General features: G+C 41.5%; 1 protein-coding gene across 2 annotated transcripts in view; it reads right to left on the bottom strand.

Annotated features, from left to right (window-relative positions):
- Positions 1-23,050, bottom strand: part of LOC100355797 (snake venom 5'-nucleotidase) — a 106,940-nt gene that overhangs the window by 68,790 nt on the left and 15,100 nt on the right. The window contains exon 2 of one of the 2 annotated variants that reach the window (XM_008262266.3): positions 10,733-10,884. The exons of the other annotated variant lie outside the window; for it this stretch is intronic. Within the exon in view, the coding sequence (XP_008260488.3) occupies positions 10,733-10,884 (152 nt within the window). The remainder of the gene's footprint in view (positions 1-10,732; positions 10,885-23,050) is intronic. 2 annotated transcript variants of the gene reach the window in all.

The following is a 23,050-nucleotide window of genomic DNA, read 5'->3' on the forward strand; positions in this document are numbered from 1 at the left end:
AATGAAAGGGGACAGGGAGTGGGAAAGGGGAGGGTTGTGGGTGGGAGGGACAGTATGGGGGGGAAGCCATTGTAATCCATAAATCGTACTTTGGAAATTTATATTCATTAAATAAAAGTTAAAAAAAAAGAAATAAACTAATTAACATATGCATCAAAATGAGTCAAATTTAAGAGTATTAAAATCATATCAGCTATCTTTTCAGATCACAGTGGTATGAAACTAGAAATTAACAACAGGAAAAATCTTAGAAAATTCAAATTAAACATGTTCCTAAAAAATGGGTTACATAAGAAATCAAAAAGTAAATTTAAAAAAATTTTGAAAATGGAAGCACAGCATATCAAAACTATGGGGTACAGCAAAAAATCAGTTCTAAGAGGGAAATATCTAACAATAAACACATCAAAAAATAACTTAAACTGTCTAACATTATACCTCAAGGAACTAGAAAAAGAACAAACTAAAACCAAAGTTAGTACAAGAAAGGAAATAATAATGACCAGCGCAGAATTAACTAAAATGGAAATTAGGAAAACATTAGAAAAAAATCAATGCAACTAAAAGGTTTTTTTTAAACAAGCAAAATTAATAAATCCTTAGCTAGATTAACTAAGAAAAAAAAGACTAAGAGAAAAGCCAAAAATGACAGTAGAGAAAGTACAATTGATACCACAGAAATACAAAGAATTATAAGAAACTATCATGAACAATTATATTCCAAAGATTGGATAACCTAGAGAAAAACAGATAAATTCCTAGACACTAGCATTGCAAGTGACAGCTGAATCTGCTGCACCATAAACCCAGCCCCAGAAATAGAAAATCTAAACAGATTAATATTGAGTAAGGATACTGAATCAATAATAAAATGTTTCCCATCAGGCCCAGGGTTGTGAGCAGCAGGTTAAGCTGCCACTGTGATGCCAGCACCGTATATCAAAGTGCCAGTTTGCGTCCCTGCTGCTCCACTTCCAATCCAGCTCCCTCCCTGCTAATGCACCTGAGAAGGGAGAAGATAGCCCAAGTACTGTGGGAGACCTGAATGCAGTTCCTAACTCCTGGTTTCGGCCTGGCCCAGCCCTAGCTACTGCAGCCACTGGGGGATTAAGCCAACAAATGGAAGATCTTTGTCTCCTTCTTGCTCTTTTGCTCTCTCGCTCTACATTTGAAATAAGTAATCTATAAAAATCTATAAAATCTATAAATTCTCCTATCAATAAAACTCTCTGGACCTGATGACTTATAGTTGAGTTGTATGAAAATAATTTTTAAAAATCTAATAGCAATCTTTTCAAAGTCTTCCAAAAAAATTGAAGAAGTGGAAATAATTTCAAACTTTTCTTGCGATATCAGCATTATCCTTATAACAAAATCAGAATATGATATTACAAGAAGAGAAAAGTACAGGCCAATATCCCTCACGAGCATAGATGACAAAAATCCTTGACAAAATATTAACCAACTGAATGCAACAACACTTTGAAAGAATTAATCATCAAGTAGGATTTACTCCTGGGTTGTAAGAATGGTTCAGTTATGCAATTCAATAAATAACATTCACCATTTTAATAAAATAATGGTTGAAAATCATAGATCATCTCATTAAATGCAGAAAAAAGTATCTGTCAAAATCCAATGTCTTTTCACGATAGGGAAAATCTTAAATAGGGAAAAATCTTAAAACTCATATGCAACCAGAAGCAAACACAAGTTACAACAATCATGAGAACAAAGCTCAAAAAATCATACTGCATGACTTCAAAAATATATCATAAAGCACTGTAATCAAAACAGCATGAAACTAGCAGAAAAACAGTGACTCATTTACCAAAGAAACAGGATGAAAAGTCCATAAATCAATGGTGGGGAACACCTGGCCCTCAAGGTATATAAGGCCCAAGAAATGATTTAGTCTGGCCCTGCCAAGGCAACTACAGGCAGGACCCAAAATTCAATAAATCCACAACAGGCTAATTTTTAAGTTGATATTTCTGCCTGGCCATGAATGATGTTACAAATATCCAAATGCTCCATGGGGCGGGGGGGGGGGGGGGGGAAAGTTGCCCCATGCCTGCTATAAATTCATGCATTCATGGCCAATTGATTTTTTTAAAATATTTATTTGAAAGGCAAAGTAAGAGAGAAAGAGAAAAACATATTCTATCCATTGGTTCACACCCTAAATGGTTGCAAGAAGTAGAGCTAAGGCAGGCTGAATCCAGGAGCTAGGATCTCTCTACCTGGGATTCTCACATAGGTAGCAAGGACACAGTACTTGAGCCATCATCTGCTACTTCCTAGGTACATTACCAGAGAGCTGGACAGGAAGCAGAGTAACCACAACTCGGACACTCTGATATGGGAGGTGAGGGTCCCAAACAGCATTTTAACCCACTGAGCCCCAACACCTGCCCACGGCGATGTGTTTTGACAGAAGTACCAAGAGGACTGGCTCTGTGGCATAGTGGATAAAGCCACTGCTCACAATGCCAGTATCCCTTGTGGGTGCTGGTTCAAGCCCTGGCTCCTCCACTTCTGATCCAGCTCTCTGCTATGGCCTGGGAAAGCAGCAGAAGATGGCGCAAGTCCTTGGGCCCCTGCACCCACGTGGGAGACCCAGAAGAAGCTCCTGGCTCCTGGCTTCAGATTAGCCCAGCTCTAGCTGTTGTGACTATTTGATGAGTGAACCAGCAAATGGAAGACCTTTCTCTCTTTGCCTCTGATTCTCTGTAACTCTGCCTTTCAAATAAATAAATAAATCTTTAAAAAAAAGTGTCCAGAATACACAATAGGAAGTGGACACTGTCTTCAATAAATGGTGCTGGAAAAGCTGTTTATCTACATCAGAAAAATGAAATTACACTCCTGTCTATACCATATGCAAAAATCAACTCAGAATAAAGAATTAAGCATAAAACCTGAAACTATAAAACTACTAGAAGAAAAGATACAGGAAAAGCTTCGTAGCATATGTTTAGGCAATGATTTTTTAATTAATATGCCCCAAAAAGCTTAAACATCCAAAGCAAAAATAGACAAATAGATAGGATTGCACGGACCTTAAAAGCATTGCATAGCAAAATAAACAAATGAAGGTGACAACCATGTGACCAGGAGAAAAGTTTTTTCCCTTATGATAAACCATAGTCTGATAAGGGACTAAGCTCCAAAATATATAAGGAACCCAAAACAACTCTATAACAAGAAAATAAATAACTAAAAATGTCAAAGGACACAGACACTTCCCTAAAGAAGACTTACAAATGGCCCACAAGTTCCTGAAAAAATGCTTCTCACTAATCCTCAGGGAAATGCAAATACAATGAGATCAGCTCACAACTGCTGAATGGCTTTTTGAAAAGATGAAGGATAACAACAACTGGCAAAGTTAGGGAAAAAAGTAAACCCCTGCATACTCTTGGTAGCAATGTATTCTTATACAGCTATTATGAGAAACAGTATGGAGCTTCTTCAAAAAACTAACAGGAGCAGGTCTTTCGCCTGTTGAGATGCCTCTGACCCACACTGGGGTAGCTAGATTCAATTCCAGCTCCGGTTTCTAACTCTAGCTTCCTGACAATGAAGACCCTAGGAAGCAATAGTGATGGCTCAAGTTACTGGGCTCCTGCCACCTATGGGGGAGACCAGGATTGTGTCCCAGCTCCTGGCCCAGCCCCAGACTTTACCAGCATTTGAGTAGCAAACCAGTATATGGACTGCTTACTCTCTCAATCTCTCAATCTCTCTCTCTCTCTCTCTCCCTCTCTAATTAAAAAATAAAAATAGAACTACCACAAGATCCAATATCTAACTTCTGAGAATATACCCAAATGAATTGAAATCAATATTTTAAAAATAATATCTGTACTTGTGTTTACTACAGCATTATTTACCGCTGTGGTTTTGATAGCATTTGTCCCCACAATGGCTCATACATTAGAAGTGCGGTTCCTGAGATGACAGTATTGGAGGAGGATGTGGAGTCTTTAAGAGATGAGGCCTAGTGGAAGGTCCTCAGGTCATGTGGGAGCTCCCTTCAGAAGGGATTATGATAGTTCTTGTGGAACCCCTACGCTCTTGTGAGAGAGTTGTTATCAGAGCAAGCCAGAATTTTGTACTGCTTTCAGTTCCCTGTTTCAAGATTTGATCTCTCCCTTCTGGTATATGCTGCTGGCATCCACCGTGAGGTCCTCACCAGAGCTTCACTGATGCCAGTTCCATGCCCTCGTACCTCTAGAAATGTAAACTAAGTAAAACTCTTTTCTTTATAAACAGCCTGCTTCAGCTATTTTGTTATAGTCCCAATAGCTTAAGATATAGACTCAATCTATATGTCCATTAATGTATAAACAGTTGAAGAAAGAGCAGTATACATAAACAGACTAATATACAGATTTAAAAATAATTATATTCCATCATTTAAGATAACATGGATGAACATAAATGACATCATGCTAAGGAAAATAAGCCAGGTACAGAAAGAAAAATATCACATGACCTCACTTACACAAAGAATCTTAAAAAGTTGAATTCATAGAAGCAGGCAGTAGAATAATAGTTACAAGAAGCTGGGGCACAGATGGGAGTGAGGTAATGGAGAATGTAGGGGCAAAGAGTACATGATTTCAGGTGAACAGGAGGAAAGTTTTGAGACATAGTACACAGAAGTGTGACTACAGTCAATAATAATATATTATGCTTTAAAATAACTGAGTGAATTTGAAATGCACCACTAGAGCTGGTGCTGTGGTGCAGTAGGCTAGGCCTATGCTTGTGGCACCAGCATCCCATCTGGACATTTTGTATCCTCTTTTGATCCAGCCCTCTGTTACGGCCTGGGGAAGCAGTAGAAGATGATCCAGGCGCTTGAGCCTCTGCACTGTGTGGGAGACCCGGAGAAGCCTCCTGGCTCCTGACTTCAGATCGTCCACCTCCAGCCATTGCGGCCATCTGGGGAGTGAACCAGCAGATGGGAGACCTTTCTCTCTCTCTCCTTCTCTGTGACTCTGCCTCTCAAATACATACATAGATCTTTTTTTAAAAAAATGAAATATACCGGCCCGCGCCGCGGCTCACTAGGCTAATCCTCCACCTTGCGGCACTGGCACACCGGGTTCTAGTCCCAGTCGGGGCGCCGGATTCTGTCCCGGTTGCCCCTCTTCCAGGCCAGCTCTCTGCTGTGGCCAGGGAAGGCAGTGGAGGATGGCCCAAGTGCTTGGGCCCTGCACCCCATGGGAGACCAGGATAAGTACCTGGCTCCTGCCATCGGATCAGCGCGGTGCGCCGGCTGCAGAGCACTGGCTGCGGCGGCCATTGGAGGGTGAACCAACGGCAAAAGGAAGACCTTTCTCTCTGTCTCTCTCTCTCACGGTCCATTCTGCCTGTCCAAAAAAAAAAAAATGAAATATACCATAGTCTCATAAGAGACTAAACTCCAACATATGTAATGAACTCAAACAACTCAATAACAAGAAAATAAATAACCAAAAATGTCAAAGTCAACAGACACTTCCCAAAAGAAGACTTACAAATGGCCCACAAGTTTATTTAAATAAAATGTATCATTTTTTAAAATAATGAAAAAAGAAAAAATGATAACTGATTTGGACATGAACATGTTAATTGGTTAATTTAATTCCACATTGTTCGTATGCACATTTCAAAATATCATACTGTATACCATAAACCATGTGCTATCATTCTGATTTATAAATTACTAAAAATAAAATTTTAATTAGGCATAAAATTTAGTTAAAATATGTATTATCTCACATATAATGAAACTTCAAACAGTTCATGGAACCTGAGTTTATTTTGTTGCAAATATTTTTTTAATTGATACACAATATTTTTTTTTTTGACAGGCAGAGTGGACAGTAAGAGAGAGAGAGAGACAAAGGTCTTCCTTTTGCCGTTGGTTCACCCTCCAATGGCCGCCACTGCCGGCGCACTGCGGCCGGCACACCGCGCTGATCCGATGGCAGGAGCCAGGTACTTATCCTGGTCTCCCATGGGGTGCAGGGCCCAAGCACTTGGGCCATCCTCCACTGCACTCCCTGGCCACAGCAGAGAGCTGGCCTGGAAGAGAGGCAACCGGGACAGAATCCGGTGCCCCGACCGGGACTAGAACCCGGCGTGCTGGTGCCACAAGGCGGAGGATTAGCCTAGTGAGCCGCGGCGCCGGCCCAATATTTTTATAATACCCACTTTCCATGAATTTTGGAAGAACCCTTCTACTATCTTTTGCGTTTGTGTGTGGTAAGAACAAAACCTAAATATGATTAGATTTAACATCTAAAAATGTTTATTTACTTATTGTACTATAGTCTTTCTTCTAAACTAGATGAGAACTATGATATACATCAGATATGAAGTTAGCTATCACAAACTTGAATTCAGATGTCAATGTTATGTTTTAAATTCAAGAGTGTGACTTTCAATCAGCTGTATATTTTTAAAAGATTGGTAGGTTACTTTTGCCTGTTCAGGCTCCTAAATACCTGATCATTTTCAATATATGTAGGAAGCTCATGCCTTAATGCCTGGCCAACTTCATTAAAAGCCCAAGCAACCTAGATATACTTTGAAAAGGGAGAGGTAGGGGCCAGACCTGTGGCATAGTGGGTTAAGCCACAGCCTGCAGCTCCAGCACCCCATATGGGTGCTGGTGGCTGCTCTACTTCCGATCCAGCTCCCTGCTGATGCACTTGGGAGCAGCAGAGGATGGCCCAAGTACTTGGGCCCCTGCACCCACTTGGGAGACCAGATGAAGCTCCTGGCTCCTGGCTTCAACCTAGCCTAGCCTTGGCCTTTGTGGCCACTTGGGGAGTGAACCAGCAGATGGAAGATCTCTTTCTGTCTCTCCTTCTCTCTCACTATAACTCTGTTTTCAAATAAATAAATAAATCTTAAAAAAAAAAAAAGGTGGGGGAGGTAACAACAGACCCTAGAACAACCTCAAGCAAGAGCAGACACAACATATTTTTTCATTACTTTCACTAACTGATACCTGCAGAGGGAAGTGCTTTTATTTTCCTAGATGAGACCCAGTGCCCTGGAACTCACATGCCATAGGAACAACTCCAACTACAATTACCCAGCCTCAGCTTGCACTGAGTCCTACCTGGCATAACACTAGTAAAGAGAAAAGATTCTACAAAGCAGCAAAACTGGCTAGGCAAGGAACAATATTCAAGAACACCTTCCGAGGTACCTTTCTCTGAAGGGAGGAGAGAACTTCCACTTTGACTATGGCCTTGTGTAAATAATGTTGGAGTTTGTGGACTCAGGAGGCTCCATAGCCTTGGCAGTTCATGACAAGAGCTTCAGGTGATCACTGACATCACAAATAAGAATGTCAATTGTTAAATCAACAACGGGAGTCACTGTGCACTTACTCCCCATGTAGGATCTCCGTCCTTAATGTGTTGTACTATGTGAATTAATGGTAAAGCTAGTATTCAAACAGTACTTTACACTTTGTGTATCTGTGTGGGTGTAGTCTGTTGAAATCTTTACTTAGTATAGAGTTGATCTTCTGTATATAAAGATAATTAGAAGTGAATCTTAATGAAGAATGGGATGGGAGAGGGAGTAGGAGGTGGGACGGTTTGGGGGTTTGGGGGGAAGAACCGCTATAATCCAAAAGTTATACCTATGAAATTTATATTTATTAAATAAAAGCTTTCTATAAAAAAGAACACCTTCCCACCACAGAGATTAAAATTTTGACAAAATATTTTTCTAATAATTAAAAAGAAAAGTAAAAGGCAGTAAGGAAGGACACAAAGCAGAAATTTTTTTAATGTAAGAAAGAGATGGTTAAAAATGATAACAGTATAAGATGACATTTTTCTAGAAAAAAATAAGCCATCAATATTCACGTTTGCATACACACACATACACACACACACACACACACAAAGAAACCTTGTAAAGAGGCCACAACTGAGACACAGCAGTTTAAGCTGTCACTTGCAATGCTGGCATCTCATATCAGAGTGCCAGTTCTATTCCTAGGTGCTCCTCTTCCGATCCAGCATCCTGTTAATGAGCCTGAAGTTAGCAGGGGTTGGATCAAGTATTTGGGTGCATGCCACCCATCTGCAGGACGAGAAGGGAGCTCCTGTATTTGGCTTTGTCCAGGTCTAGCTCTTGCAACCATTTCGGGAGTGAACTAGTGGATGATAGCTCTAACTTGCCCTTTCAAATAAATAAATAAATCTTATGGAATAGAAGAGAAGAGAGGAGGAGAAGGGAGGAGAGAATCTGTATATAAACCAAAAATACTAAAAAGAAAAATCTCCTGAAGGGAATAGAAACTGAAAGCAAAAAACATGGGAGTCAGAGTTTTTACTCTAATAATTAAAATTTTCTGCTTATTGAAATCACCTGTCCTGTGTCATTTTAAAAAAAATTCAAATTGTCTTGTTAAACTTTCTTTAAATTATGCATGCATTTTTTATTAAGCTTTCATCTATTTTCTGCCAAGATAAGACCAATACACATGGGAAACACTTCATACAATACTCAAGAAAGAACAGTATGCAAAATTGCACACAATCACAGTATGATCTCAACTACATGAAAAATGCACATAAAAAAACTAGAAGGAAATATCATAAAAGGTTAATCTAAAATGATGGCATTATGAGTGACTACTTTCTGATTCTTGGTACTTTCTGCATTCTCCAGATTGCATTAAAGTCATTTAAAAACAAGTTAAATGTCAAAACAAAAATACAATATAATACTTAGAAAACTGATAAACAATATAACAAACAGGGTTAGCTATTTCTTCTTACCTCTGAGTAAAACCTACCCCCAAAAGAGCTCGTAAAAATAAAACTGAAAGCACTCAAACAGGGATTTGTGGTACAAACAGTATCAAATAAACTGAAAAATAATATTGCTTAAAGCAAGTTTACACATTCCTCAAAAAAGGAGCCCAACAATTCACAGCTCAGAGGATGCTGCTAGCACCCTAGGTCTTCAGCCCTCTTAGTGCCTTAGTTTCACTGTACAGGTAGGTAGAAGGAAGTCAGGACTTAACAATCCAATTCAGTATGCGGACTAAAATCAGTAATCAAATATATCCTGGATTTAAACATAGAACATTTCTGGATTCTAACTTCTTAACTCACATGGCAATGAGCTCCAGAAATATCCCTGTCTATGGCAGACAAAACACATGAGAGAAAACAGTCCAACTGTAGGACTGACTTTTTCCTCAAACTAGATTCTTAAACTTCTCTGTCACCCAAAGAAACAAAATCCATTCAGGGTAAGAGAATGATGGCATAAGGGATGGGATCAGATGAATCATTTTGTTTGTTGACTATGTGTTCTTTCCATCCTACCTGTTCTGACATTAAATATTCCTTAGTAGAAAATCTGCCTAAAAGATTTCAGTGTGCCGGCGCCGCGGCTCACTAGGCTAATCCTCCGCCTTGTGGCACCGGCACACAGGGTTCTAGTCCCAGTCGGGGTGCCGGATTCTGTCCCCATCGCCCCTCTTCCAGGCCAGCTCTCTGCTGTGGCCCGGGAGTGCAGCGGAGGATGGCCCAAGTCCTCGGGCCCTGCACCCCATGGGAGACCAGGAGAAGCACCTGGCTCCTGCCATCGGATCAGCACTGTGCACCGGCTGCAGCGCGCCGGCTGCGGCGGCCATTGGAGGGTGAACCAACGGCAAAGGAAGACCTTTCTCTCTGCCTCTCTCTCTCACTGTCCACTCTGCCTGTCAAAAAAAAAAATAATACAAATAAAAAAGAAAAAAAGAAAAAAAATATTTCAGTGTTATTTTGTTCTCTAAATCAGCCTCTCCAAACTTCCAGTTTTATTACAATAACAAAAAATTTAGAAACAATTTAAGTGTAAATATGTGGCCATAAAAATAATGCTATGAAAAAGTATTTCATGTACAATATGCCAATGAATTGTATAATGATAATGAATTGCATACTTAATAATGGTTAGAATAGTAAATTTTATATTATTGATATTTTACCATAACAAAAAATTTCATAACATGGGAAAGGGTTTACAATATTTTGTTTTATTTCTGAAGTGAAAACATTATAGTATGATGAATTATGGGAATAAATCTTAAACAATAAGTTATCCCATTGGTTCACTGTATAAAATCTAGAAAAGCTCACAGAAAAATAAAATCTCTTATACCTCCCAGATATAACCATTATCAACCACACCATATCCCTAAAATGGTATGGTGGTTAGATACAAAGATAGGTCTCTATTGATGTCAGCCCCTGTCTAAATTCTCTAATTATCTCTTCAACACAGGAAAATAATGTATCCCTTATTTTCCTTATGTATGATATTATTTTCTCAACTTTACATCTGATAAAAATAAGGAATTTAGGTATCAGTCACTTTTTTAAAAATCACCTAACCAGAGGATGGAGGAACCATGATTCAGAGCCAAGCTCTAACTCCAAAGACCATGATCTTAACCACTCTGGTAACACTTCTCATTTTTGTAAAGGCATAATTAAAATATTATCACATAAAATCAAACCTATATTTGATTATAAATTTTCAGATTCTTTCAACAATCCTGTTAATTGCCTCCCAAATGCACTATTTCAGTGCCTAACAGGTGATAAATAGGATCATCTAACTCCTTATATATTACATAATCTAAAAGAAGGCTGCAGATTACCTTACAAACTTCAAATGGGAGTAAAAAGGATAGCTAACAAATACTTACCAAAAACTGCGCAATGTACTCCCAATTCATTTAAAATAGGAATCATATGCTTTCCTTTCGTTATTGTACTTAAAACTGAAGGGTTTAAGCAGTCACCACTAAAAATCAAAAGTGGATTCAGGAAACTGAACTTTTTCACAGCTGTTGCAAATCTAAAACAATAAAAAATTATGTGCTGTAATTTTATGCCTTTATCAGAAAAGAAACCATTATAAATAGCAACAGGAAAATTTTAGAAATTAGAATAAAATCTAAAATAAGTGTGAGAACATATAAAATGTTTCCAATAAAATCACTTTATATAGTCAGCAAACTTCAACCTCTTAGCAGACCTGCGTTCTGAAAGGATACATGAGAAAACAGATTTCTTAAATCAATCATATTTTCCATTTAAATGTGAAATGCATTGTACCACAGAAGATGTCTTCAGTTTATAATTTGAAATTGCTAAAAATATAACATTTTAAAGCACATAAGAAAACTCAAACTATGCAACAAATATAAATCTTTAAATATAAACTATACCCTGGGAGCAACATGAAAGATTTGTCTGACGTCTTACTAAGTTCTTTAAATTAAATTTATTGCATCAAGTTTGATGTAAGATAATGCCTCTCTGCAGCCTTATAATCTAATGTTCCAATGGTAAACAAATCTTCTCAACCTCATTACTAAATACTTCCTTCATCCTATTTGCATCCCCCTGCTCTTCGCTGGAACCTACACTTCCCCTGTGGAAAGCATTTACTACACCAGCCTTTCTCCAGAGGCCATGATGCCTTCTCTGATTCCCCACCGTGAACAGAACAAGGAGTGAAGGGACTGAGACAAGCATTCCTCCATGCTAATTTCAGCTTGGACAAAAAGTCTCCCTCCTTTGAAGCCTGAATCTACCACTCTCCATCTCTCCATGCCAGTGATTCCTTTGGAACCAATAGGTGTACTTCAAAAACACACCCAGGTAGCTCTGGCCTGTCTCCCCCAAGGAAAACCGTCATTGGCTTCCCCCACATTCATGTTGCTTATACCTTTTCCTTTACTCCACATTCTCCATCTCGGTAGCCAGAACATCCCCTAGAAGCCTTCACTGGCTCCTCTATTTTGTTCTACTTTAGCAACTTACTGTTGTTACCAGATTTACCATCAAAAAGCTAAAACCTTTTAAAGATCTCTCTGGGTACTACATGTCTTTCCAGCTATACATTCGCATTCAAAATATACTCTTGTCACCAATACCTAAGAGAAGGTCTCTAAAATTGCTGTTTCATTTGGAACTAGAAGATTCTTTTCCAAGCCAAACCAGAAAATTCTTACTAGTTCCCTAAGACTCGGTTTAATGCCTGCTGGCTCTACAAAATCTTTATGGCACATCCAAATTGCCAGCATCACTACTCTTGTGTTTTGGGGCCATTATTAAATAAAGTGTTACCTGAACATGAGCATAGTGATACTCCAACAGCCAATCTGTTTAGGTTATCTAAAAACAGCAATAGAGTGACTAGTAGGTAGGTAGAGTATACAGCATGAATGAATACACAGGACAAAGGAGTAATTAATTCACTTCCTAGGTTAAATGAAGTGGGATGGTACAAGATTTCAAACTGCACATGATTTAAAACATCAAATATTCTAGAATTTTCCATTTTATATTTTTGGGCTAAAGTTGACCACAGACAACAGAGACTATGAAAAGTAAAACCACGGTGTGTGTGGTGGGGGGAGGTGGTTACCATATATTCCTCTTTTATACACCTTATCCTCTCACACATTCTCAACAGCAGTCTATATTTGTATAAGAGTCTCAAATTAAAATCTGAGAGGGGGCCGGCACTGTGGCTCACTTGGTTAATCCTCCACCTGTGGTGCCAACATCCCATATGGGTGCCGGGTTCTTGTCCCGATTGCTCCTCTTCCAGTCCAGCTCTCTGCTGTGGCCCGGGAGGGCAGTGGAGGATGGCCCAAGAGCTTGGGCGCCTGAACCTACGTGGGAGACCAGGAGGAGGCACCTGGCTCCTGGCTTCAGATCGGTGTAGTTCCGGCCGTAGCAGCCATTGGGGGGTGAACCAGTGGAAGGAAGACCTTTCTCTCTGCCTCTCTCTCTCACTGTCTAACTCTATCTGTCAAATAAAAAAAAAAAAATCTGAGCTCCATCACCAAATATTTGGTAAATACTAAATATTACACTATTAAAATTATAACAAATATTACATAAACTTGACCTTAAAAAATCCTGTCTGGGATATAAGACTGCTGATCTCAAGTAGAATGGTGTAGATTGTAGCACACCACATTCCAATTTCAACAAACAAAAAATTTCTGACGTCAAAGAACTAAGGAAGCAAAAACAATTAAGTGATCTGAAATTCCAGAAAGCAGAAAACCTCCCTGAAGTAAGCAATCTATCACTGCTTGTTTTCTTCTCTGGGGATTATTGTCAATTATATATTACAGATGAAAACAAAGGATTGAATTTGGTCCATAGAGAAGAACTTCTCCAGAGCAAGTTCCCGAGGGAAAAAAGAAACAGGATCATTTTAGTGATGAAACAGAGCTGGTGAAATAATTTGGAAATTTTTCAAGAGTCTTAAATGTGTAGCTAATTTATCACAATATGTTTGCCACATTCTAATGTTTTCTGGATTGGTAGGGAATTTCTGTATAACATAATGCAATTTCCTGTAGCCTCATGGTTGACAGAAGATTAAAGTTCTATTACAGGAATGATGGCTGCCTGATTTGTAAGTAATGTGGTGCAGGAGACCACAAAAGAAAAGTTCTAAAGAGCAAACTGGATCTCCCAATATTTCAAGGCTAATGAGGTCAAGATTGAACAGATTCTCAATTTAAAAAATTCCAGAAAGAAAAAGCATGAGGAATAAGGAACCACCAAAGGCAGAACGAAATCTGCTAAAACTGAAATGGAAACTGACTCAGCTGACAAGATTGAGATTAGTCCCTTGTGTGATCTGTATGACCAAAGAAATGGGAATCCATTTCTGAAAAAAAGAAATCAGCATCTAGAGCTTCTACAGTTTCTTTATCTACATGGTCTGATATACAAGAAAAACTTTCTAGACATGTGAAAAGAGATATAAAATAATCTAATAAGATAAAAAAATTAGAGATGCGGTCAGTGTTTGGTCTAATGGTTAAGACTCTAGTTTGAGGCTCACCATACCACATCAGAGTGCCTGAGTTCAACTCCCAACTGTGCTTTCTGATTCCAACTTCCTACTAACCACTAATGCTGATCCTAGGAAGCATAAATAGTTATGGCTTAAGTAGCTGGGTTCCTGCCATGTACATGGAAGACCTAGACTGGGTTTACAGCTCCCAGTCTTGGACCCCTGGGCATCTGGAAACTGATGGAACTTTCCGTCTCTCTGTAAACATAAAGAAATAAGTAAATAAGATTTTAATGTAAAGGAGAGTGGAGCTGGGTTGTGACACAATGTGTTAAGCTGCCACTTTCAACACAAGCAACACTCCCATATCAGAGTGCTGAAATGAGTACCAGTTGCTCTGCTTCTGATTCAGCTCTCTGCTAACATGCCTGGAAGGCAGGGAACAATGGCCCAATTACTTGGATACCTAACACTTATGTGAGAGACACAGATGGAGTTCCTGGCTCCTGCCTTTGGCCTGGACCAGCCCTGGATGTTGTGGCCTTTTAGGGAGTGAACCAGCAGAATTAAAATCAATCAATAAATCTCTCTCTCTCTCTCTCTCTCTCTCTCTCTCTCTTTCTCTCTCCTCTCTCTTCCCCTTTCTCTTCCTCTCTGCCTTTGATATAAAATAATTTAAAAATATATACAGAGAAGAAATCCACAGATTATTCAGATATAGAAGTTTTCGAACAAGGACTTTAAAATAATGAAAATATTAAAGAAATTAGAAGGAAAAAGGATGGATAAAATAGAAAATTTCAACAGAAAGCCAAGCAGGGGTTGGCACTGTGGCATAGCAGGTAAAGCCGCCACTTACAGTGCCAGCATTCCATATGGGTGCCAGTTCAAGTCCCAGCTGTTCCACTTCTGATCCAGCTCTTTGCTATGGCCTGGGAAGTAGTAGAAGATGGCCCAAGTCCTTGGGCCCCTGCACCAGTGTGGGAGACCTGGAGGAAGCTCCTGGCTCCTGGTTTCGGATCAACACAGCTCCAGTCATTGTGGCCAATTAGTGAGTGAACCAGCAGATGGAAGACATCTCTCTCTCTCTCTCTCTCTCTCTCTCTCTCTGCCTCTACTTCTCTCCCTGTATAACTCTGCTTTCAAATAAATAAATAAATCTTAAAAAAAGCAGAAATTATAGAACTTCAAAATTGCTTGTTATTTTATGAAACTACTCAAACTTAAGCACAGACCAAAATAAAAAAAAAAAAAAAACAGGGTCAGCAAAGCAGTATATAAAATATGTGGTAAAAAAATTTTTTTAATCATATACAACACACATCCAGAAAGGAGAAGGAAAAAGTGAATGGAACCAAAACAACACTTGAAAAGATACAACTAATAACTTCAGAGGCTGTTAAAAAACACTCACCCACATGATCAAGAATCTCAGTGAACCACAAGAAAAATAACTAAAAAGAAGAACATACCTTAGCACATCATAGTCAACCTGCTATCCAAAGAAAGACAAAGAAAAAAAATTTAAAGTAGAGGCTGATGTTGGTGGTGGGAGGTATTACTGATGACTGATACTGCAACATAAATTTTAGAAGTCAGACAATATTAAAATGGCATGTTTAAAGTCCTGAAAAGAAAAACTGCAAACCTAGGATTTTATACTCAACAATAAGTTACTAAAAAATGAATGGGAAGTAAAAATATTTAGGATTTCTGGGAGACCCCAAGATAACTGAATAGAGATACCCAGAGTTCACCTGTTCCTCCAGAGAACCAAAATAACAGGCAAGTACAAATAGCTGCATTTTGAGGTAAGTGCCCAAAAAGGAACATGAGCTACCCTGGACTTGTAGGACTTGGAGACCTGGGATGGTCAAACAGACAGAGAGGAACAAACTGCAGACATGGCCGTGACACATACCCCATGACTAAGGGGAATCCATGGGGGGTGGGGGTGCGGGAATAAACAGGAGCACACCAGCAGACCTCCTCTCCAGGGTGTCCACATGCCAGCAATCCTAGATACAGGAGTGATCTATAATCGTCATCGGCTTGGAGTCCCCAAGGCTGGAGTATGCATGAGAGCGGAAATCACAATGTCTCCCAGCTCCAACTCTCGGAGATCAGGCTGCGGCACTGAGGCACCATCTTGGGAAAGGATCCACTTTCAGAATCCATGCTGGCTTAGGGGACAGAAGCCCCAGTATATATCACTACCCCTGGGGCCCTACAGACATCCCACCACACTGGCAAAAATGAATTGCAGCCTGAAACTCAAACAGGCTAGGCATTATAACTGGCACCTGAACATTGTAAACTAAGCAGCACTCTGCACTACAAGGGACACATGGTTCAGGCACAGCAAGGTGGACCTCGCCCCACCTGCCAACAGACTGAAGGATGAGCCCCCTCCCCCAGTGCCTCCTGCCTCAGGCAACACATGTCACACCCAAGTCCCACACAGGCCCACCAGACCTCAGGCCAGCACGGCTCTGGCTCCCGATCCACCCTGCTGTTACCACAGCCGCCACAGAGGGCCAAGTGCCCCAGCTCAACCTCAGACCAGTGTACCTGCGGCCTCAGACACAGGGGGCTGAGGCCCAGTACTTTCATGAACCCCAGACCCACCCCTCAGACTGCCAACAGAACCCACACACCTCTACTGGGACTAAAGAGCTGCCCCATAGCGCGCTGGCTGTAGCGGCCATTTGGAGGGCGAACCAACGGAAAAAAAGGAAGACCTCTCTCTCTCTCTCTCTCTCTAACTCTGCCTGTCAAAAAAAATAAAAAAAAAGAGCTGACCCATGCCAGCTACTGCTGCCATTAATTACAGAGGAAAAAGCAATATGGAGACTACACCAGAGCATCAAACTGGAACTAAAGCCAAACTGACACCCAAAGACACATATTTTTTGTAAAAGATAGATTAACTTATTTATTTATTTAAAAGGCAGAGTTACAGAGAGGCAGAGATAGAAAGAGAATCTTCCGGGCCGGCGCCGCGGCTCACTAGGCTAATCCTCCGCCTTGTGGCACCGGCACACCGGGTTCTAGTCCCAGTCGGGGTGCCGGATCCTGTCCCCGTCACCCCTCTTCCAGGCCAGCTCTCTGCTGTGGCCCGGGAGTGCAGTGGAGGATGGCCCAAGTCCTCAGGCCCTGCACCCCATGGGAGACCAGGAGAAGCACCTGGCTCCTGCCATCAGATCAGCACTGTGCACCGGCCGCAGCGCGCCGGCCGCGGCGGCCATTGGAGGGTGAACCAACGGCAAAGGAAGACCTTTCTCTCTGTCTCTCTCTCTCACTGTCCACTCTGCCTGTCAAAAAAAAATGAGAGAGAGAATCTTCCATCCACTGGTGCACTCTCCAGTTGGCTGCAATGGCAGGAGCTGTGCCGATCTGAACCAGGAGCCAGGAGCTTCTTCCCACGTGGGTGCAGGGTCCCAAGGACTTGGGCCAGCTTCTACTGCTTTCCCAGGCCATAGCAGAGAGCCGGATCAGAGGTGGAGCAGTTGGGACTCAACACTACAGATGCCGTGGTTGGTGGCTTTACCTGCTATGCCACAGCACTGGTCCTTGTTATATGCATTTTTAAACTATAAATTGCTATGTAAACCCTGCCTTAGCTCCAAAACAGAAGCTGTAATGTGTGGTGCATCACTATTATTTACTTAAAAATTCCACTGGTATTTTTCTTTGAAATACAGCTCATTTAGATGTATAATGGCTATCTACTAAATATTTGGAACTTTTCGAGTTATCTTTTTTTTTTTTTTTTTTTTTGACAGGCAGAGTGGATAGTGAGAGAGAGAGACAGAGAGAAAGGTCTTCCTTTGCCGTTGGTTCACCCTCCAATGGCCGCCACAGCTGTCGCGCTGCGGCTGGCACACCGCGCTGATCCGAAGGCAAGAGCCAGGTACTTATCCTGGTCTCCCATGGGGTGCAGGGCCCAAGCACTTGGGCCATCCTCCACTGCCTTCCCGGGCCACAGCAGAGAGCTGGCCTGGAAGAGGGGCAACTGGGACAGAATCCGGCGCCCCGACCGGGACTAGAACCTGGTGTGCCAGCGCCACTAGGTGAAGGATTAGCCAGCCTAGTGAGCCACGGCGCCGGCCGAGTTATCTTTCAAGTATTGAGTGATAGTTTAATTTTGTACAGAGAGAGCATACTCTATGTAACAGACCGTTGAGGTTTTTATACTTGTTTGTGTTCTATTTTGTTAGATAATTAAGTGTCTTCCACGAAGCAGAAATATATTTTGTTGTTTGGTATAATGTTCTATATGTCAATTTTGAACCAGCAGATAAAAGATTTCCATCTTAATAGTTCGCTCTCTCTTCTCTTTCTCCCTTTTCCTCTCCCCGTGTCTGCTTCCCTTTCTCCCTCTCATTCTGCCTTTTTTTAAAAGATTTTATTCTTTATTTATTTGAAAGAGAGTTACAGAGAGATATAGAGACAGAGAGAGAGGTCTTCCTTCTGCTGGTTCACTCCCCACATGGCCACAACAGCCGGAGCTGCACCAATCCAAAGCCAGGAGCCAGGAGCTTCTTCCTGGTCTCCCAAATGGGTGCAGGGGCCCAAGGATTTGGGCCATCCTCCACTGCCTTACCAGGCCACAGCAGAGCGCTAGATTGGAAGAGGAGCAGCCGGGATTAGAACATGTGCCCATATGGGATGCCAGCGCTTCAGGCCAGGGCATTAACCCGCTGTGCCACAGCACCGGCCCCTCATTCTGCCTTTCAAGTAGGCAAAAATAAGCATTTAAGAAAATAAGACTTAGGGTTCGTGCCACAGTTCACTAGGCTAATCCTCCACCTGTGGCGCCAACACCCCAGGTTCTAGTCCTGGTCGGGGCGCCAGATTCTGTCCCGGTTGCCCCTCTTCCAGTCCAGCTCTCTGCTGTGGCTTGGAAGTGCAGTGGAGGATGGCCCAAGTGCTTGGGCCCTGCACCCACATGGGAGACCAGGAGGAAGCACCTGGCTCCTGGCTTCAGATCAGCACAGCGCGCTGGCTGTAGCGGCCATTTGGGGGGTGAACCAATGGAAAAAGGAAGACCTTTCTCTCTGTATCTCTCTCACTGACTCTGCAAGTCCAAAAAAAAAAAAAAAGACTTAGGAAAAAATAGTGCAAGCCATATGCGATGACTGATGAGTGTTCCATCTAACATGGTAGAGAGCAACAGTTCTTAGAGTTCCTCTGATTATTAGCATCATCATCTCCTGGAAATTTACTAGAAATTCAAATTCTCAGGCCGAAGCCCAATTCTAGAGTCAGAAACTCTAGGAGGAGGAACCTAAGTCTGTGTTTTAACCAGCCTTCTGGGTAATTCTGATGCATAAAAAATTTAATAACCACATTACAAAAGAAACCAGAAAAAGAAAAAGCTGTTAAAAATAGGCCATAGGGGCCAGCACTGTGGTGTAGCAGGTAAAGCTGTCGCCTAGGGTGACTTCCCATGTGGACACCAGTTCGAGTCCAGGCTGCTCCACTTCCAATCCAGCTCCCTGATAATGTGCCTGGCAAAGCAGCAGAAGATGGCCCAATCTGCGTGGGCCCCTGCACTCACATGGGAGACCCAGAATAAGCTCCAGGCTCCTGGCTTTGGATCAACCCGGCTCCACATTGTGGCCATTTGGGGAGTGAACCCGAGGATGGAAGACCTCTCCCTCGCTCCCTGCCTCCCTCCCTCCCTCTCTCTGCCTCTGCTTGTCTGTAACTCTGCCTTTCAAATAAATAAATAAATCTTTTTTAAAAAAAGTTCTTGTGATATTATTTTTAAAAATAGGCCATAACCTCAGAATCAGCCCTTAAGTTATTCAGATCTGGCTGAAGAGCCCATGAGAGTATTTTAGGCATGGAAAGCCAAGACACTCTGGGAAAAAAAAAAAAAAAAGAAGAAGACCTAAATGAAAGATCTCTGCGAGTGAGATCCTAGTAGAAATAACGGGCCATCAAAGAAAGAGGTACCTTTCTCTGAAGGGAGGAGAGAACTTCCACTTTGACTATGACCCTGTCGGAATAAGATCGCAGTTGGTGAACCCAAAAGGCTTCCATAGCCTTGGCAACTCATGACTAGAGCCTAGGGAGATTACTGACGCCATAAACAGAGTGTCAAATTGTTAAGTCAACAACAGGAGTCATTGTGTACTTACTTCTCATGTGGGATCTGTCCTTAATGTGTTGTCCAATGTGAAGTAATGCTATAACTAGAACTGAAACAGTATTTTTACACTTTGTGTTTCTGTGTGGGTGCAAACTGATGAAATCTTTACTTAATATATACTGAATCGATCTTCTGTATATAAAGATAATTGAAAATGAATCTTGATGTGAATGGAATGGGAGAGGGAGCGGGAGATGGGAGGGGTACGAGTGGGAAGGAAATTATGGGGGGGGGCAATGTAATCCATAAACTGTACTTTGGAAATTTATATTTACTAAATAAAAAAATAGGCCATAAATGCAGTTTTACTCTTTGGAAAGGCTATAAAAATTATTTGGGGATAAATAAATATATTAAATGAGAGAAAGTTGTAAGAGTTCTCCTGAGGAGATGCTGAGTTTGATTTTAGACACATAGAATATATTACTGATTGAGACTTCAAAGTGAATTTTCCCAACTGGCAGATCAAAATATAGGACTGAAAAAGAGGTTAGGGCTAGTTTATAGATCTGGGAATAGAATATATGAAATACTCAGTTCCAAAAGAGCTTATAAATTGCTACTCTGCTAGAGAAATCTCTACACACTGCTTTGTATTAACAAGATAAACAGAAATAGCCCTTGCCTTGCTGTCAACAATTTACAACCTTTGGGCTGGTGTTGTGGCACAGCAGGTTAAACTGCTGCCCTTTATACTGGCATCCCATATGAGCCACCAACTGAAGATCCGGCTGCTCTGCTTCTGATACAGCTCCTTGCTAATGTGCCTGGGAAAGTAGCAGAAGGTGGAGTAAGTGTGTGGGTCCCTACCACTCAGCTGGGAAACCCAGACTGAGTTCCTGGCTCCTGGCTTCTGTCCCAGATATTGCGGTCATTTTGGAAGTGAGCCAGCCGACAGAAGATCTCTGTCTTTCCCTCTCCCTCTACAACTTTGCCTTTCAAATAATTTTATTTTAAAAATCTACAGTCTCAACTCCTTTACACTAAAAACTTATTAAGAACCTCAAAAAGCTTTTTATCTGGGTTATACCTGTCACTACTTTACCATATTAGAAATTAAAACTGAGAAATTAATATATGTTGTTATGGATTTAAATAGCAATAAACCCATTAAATGTATTTTTAAGAAGACTATCTTTTCAAAAACAAAAACAGGGCCAACGCTGTGGCACTGAAGGTTAAGCCACTGCTTGCAATGCTGCCATCCTATATCAAAGTGTCTGCTGAAGTCCCAACAGCTCTGCTTCCAATCCAGGTTCCTGCTAATGTGCCTGAGAAGGAAGAAGAAAATGGCCCAACTGTTTGGGCCCCTGTCACCCACTTAGGAGACCTGGATAGAGTTCCTGGCTCCTGGCTTCCACCTGATACAGCCCCTGTTGCTGCAGCTATTTAGGCAGTGAACCAGTAGATAGTTCATTATCACCAGATCTCTCTCTCTCCCTCTCCCTCTCCCTCTCCCACTCCCCCCCCCCAAAATAAATAAATCTTTCAAAAATAAAAACAGTGAGAATAGTCTGTCATTGTTTCAATATGATTATACCTCAACAACATGTAGTTCAATCCCAAAAGTCTTATGTTAATGATACTAAGCGGGCGGAAATTTTATTCAGTTATGGTATCTAGAGGTAAAGTCTTTGGAAAATGATTAAATTGTATTAGATCATTAGGGGGGGCCTCCATGACTGAATCCTGGTGTATATCTTTTATTTTAAAAGATTTATTTATTTATTTCAAAGTCAGAGTTACACAGAGAGAGAAGAAGAGGTAGAGAGAGAGGTCTTCCTTCCACTGGTTCACTCCCCAGTTGGCCACAATGGCCAGAGCTGCACTGATCCAAAGCCAGGAGCCAGGAGCTTCTTCCAGGTCTCCCACATGGGTGTTGGGGCCCAAAGCCTTGGACCATCTTCTACTGCTTTCCCAGGCCATAGCAGCGAGCTGGAGCAGAAATGGAGCAACTTGGACTCTAATCGGTGCCCATATGGGATGCCGGCACTGCAGGCAGCAGCTTTACCCACTATGCCACAGCACCCACCCCTCTGGTGGCTTCTGAAGAGGACACATACATAAACAACATACATCCTCCCTGTCTCCTACCATGTGATACCATATGTCACCTCAAGATGGCAAGAATAGCATACCACAGGCCAAACCAAGAGGTCTTGTCTAATCTTAGATGTGAGCCTCTAGAAATGTGAACTAAAATAAACTCCTTTTCTTTATAAAGTTATCCTTTCTCAGGTATTTTTTTAGTAACAAAAGCTAATAATACAGACTTCTGCAAACCTCTTTTATGTCGATCTAAATAGAGACAGCCAAAGTCTTGTATCAGCTGGTAGATTCAAGATCTTGGGCCATCTTCCACTGCTTACCTAGGTGCATTAGCAGGGAGCTAGATCACAAGTGGAGCAGCCAGGACTCGAACTGGTGCCCCTATGGAATACCAGTGTCATGAGTGGTCACTTAACCTGCTGTGCCACAATGCTGGCCCCAATACCAGTTTCTTAATGGTTGGTTTCAGTGTGGTATTTGAAACCACTTTAATTAAATTTCAATTCTATAAAGCCTTGAGACAACAAGTGTGAACAAAGCAAATAACATCTATTAAGATGTTATGAGGGGCCGACGCTGTGGCATAGTGGGTAAAGCCACTGGCTGCAGTGCCAGCATCCCATAGGGGCACCAGTTCAAGACCTGGCTGCCCTACTTCCGATCCAGCTCTCTGCTATGGCCTGGGAAAGCAGTAGAAGATGGCCCAAGTCCTTGGGCCCCTGCATCCACGTGGGAGACCCGGAAGAATCTCCTGACTCCTGGCTCCTGGCTTTGGATAGGCGCAGCTCTGGCCGTTGCGGTCAACTGGGGAGTGAACCATTGGATGGAAGACCTCTCTCTGTCTCCCCATCTCTCTCTGCCTCTCCTTCTTTCTGCCTCTCCTTCTCTGCGTAACTCTGACTTTCAAATAAATAAATAAATCTTTTTAAGAACTGTTATGAAAAGGGCTAGCACTGGGATGTAATGAATGAGTTAGGCCACCAC

Source organism: Oryctolagus cuniculus, chromosome 14 (assembly GCF_964237555.1).
Source record: "Oryctolagus cuniculus chromosome 14, mOryCun1.1, whole genome shotgun sequence".
In the NCBI taxonomy this organism is placed as follows: domain Eukaryota; kingdom Metazoa; phylum Chordata; class Mammalia; order Lagomorpha; family Leporidae; genus Oryctolagus; species Oryctolagus cuniculus.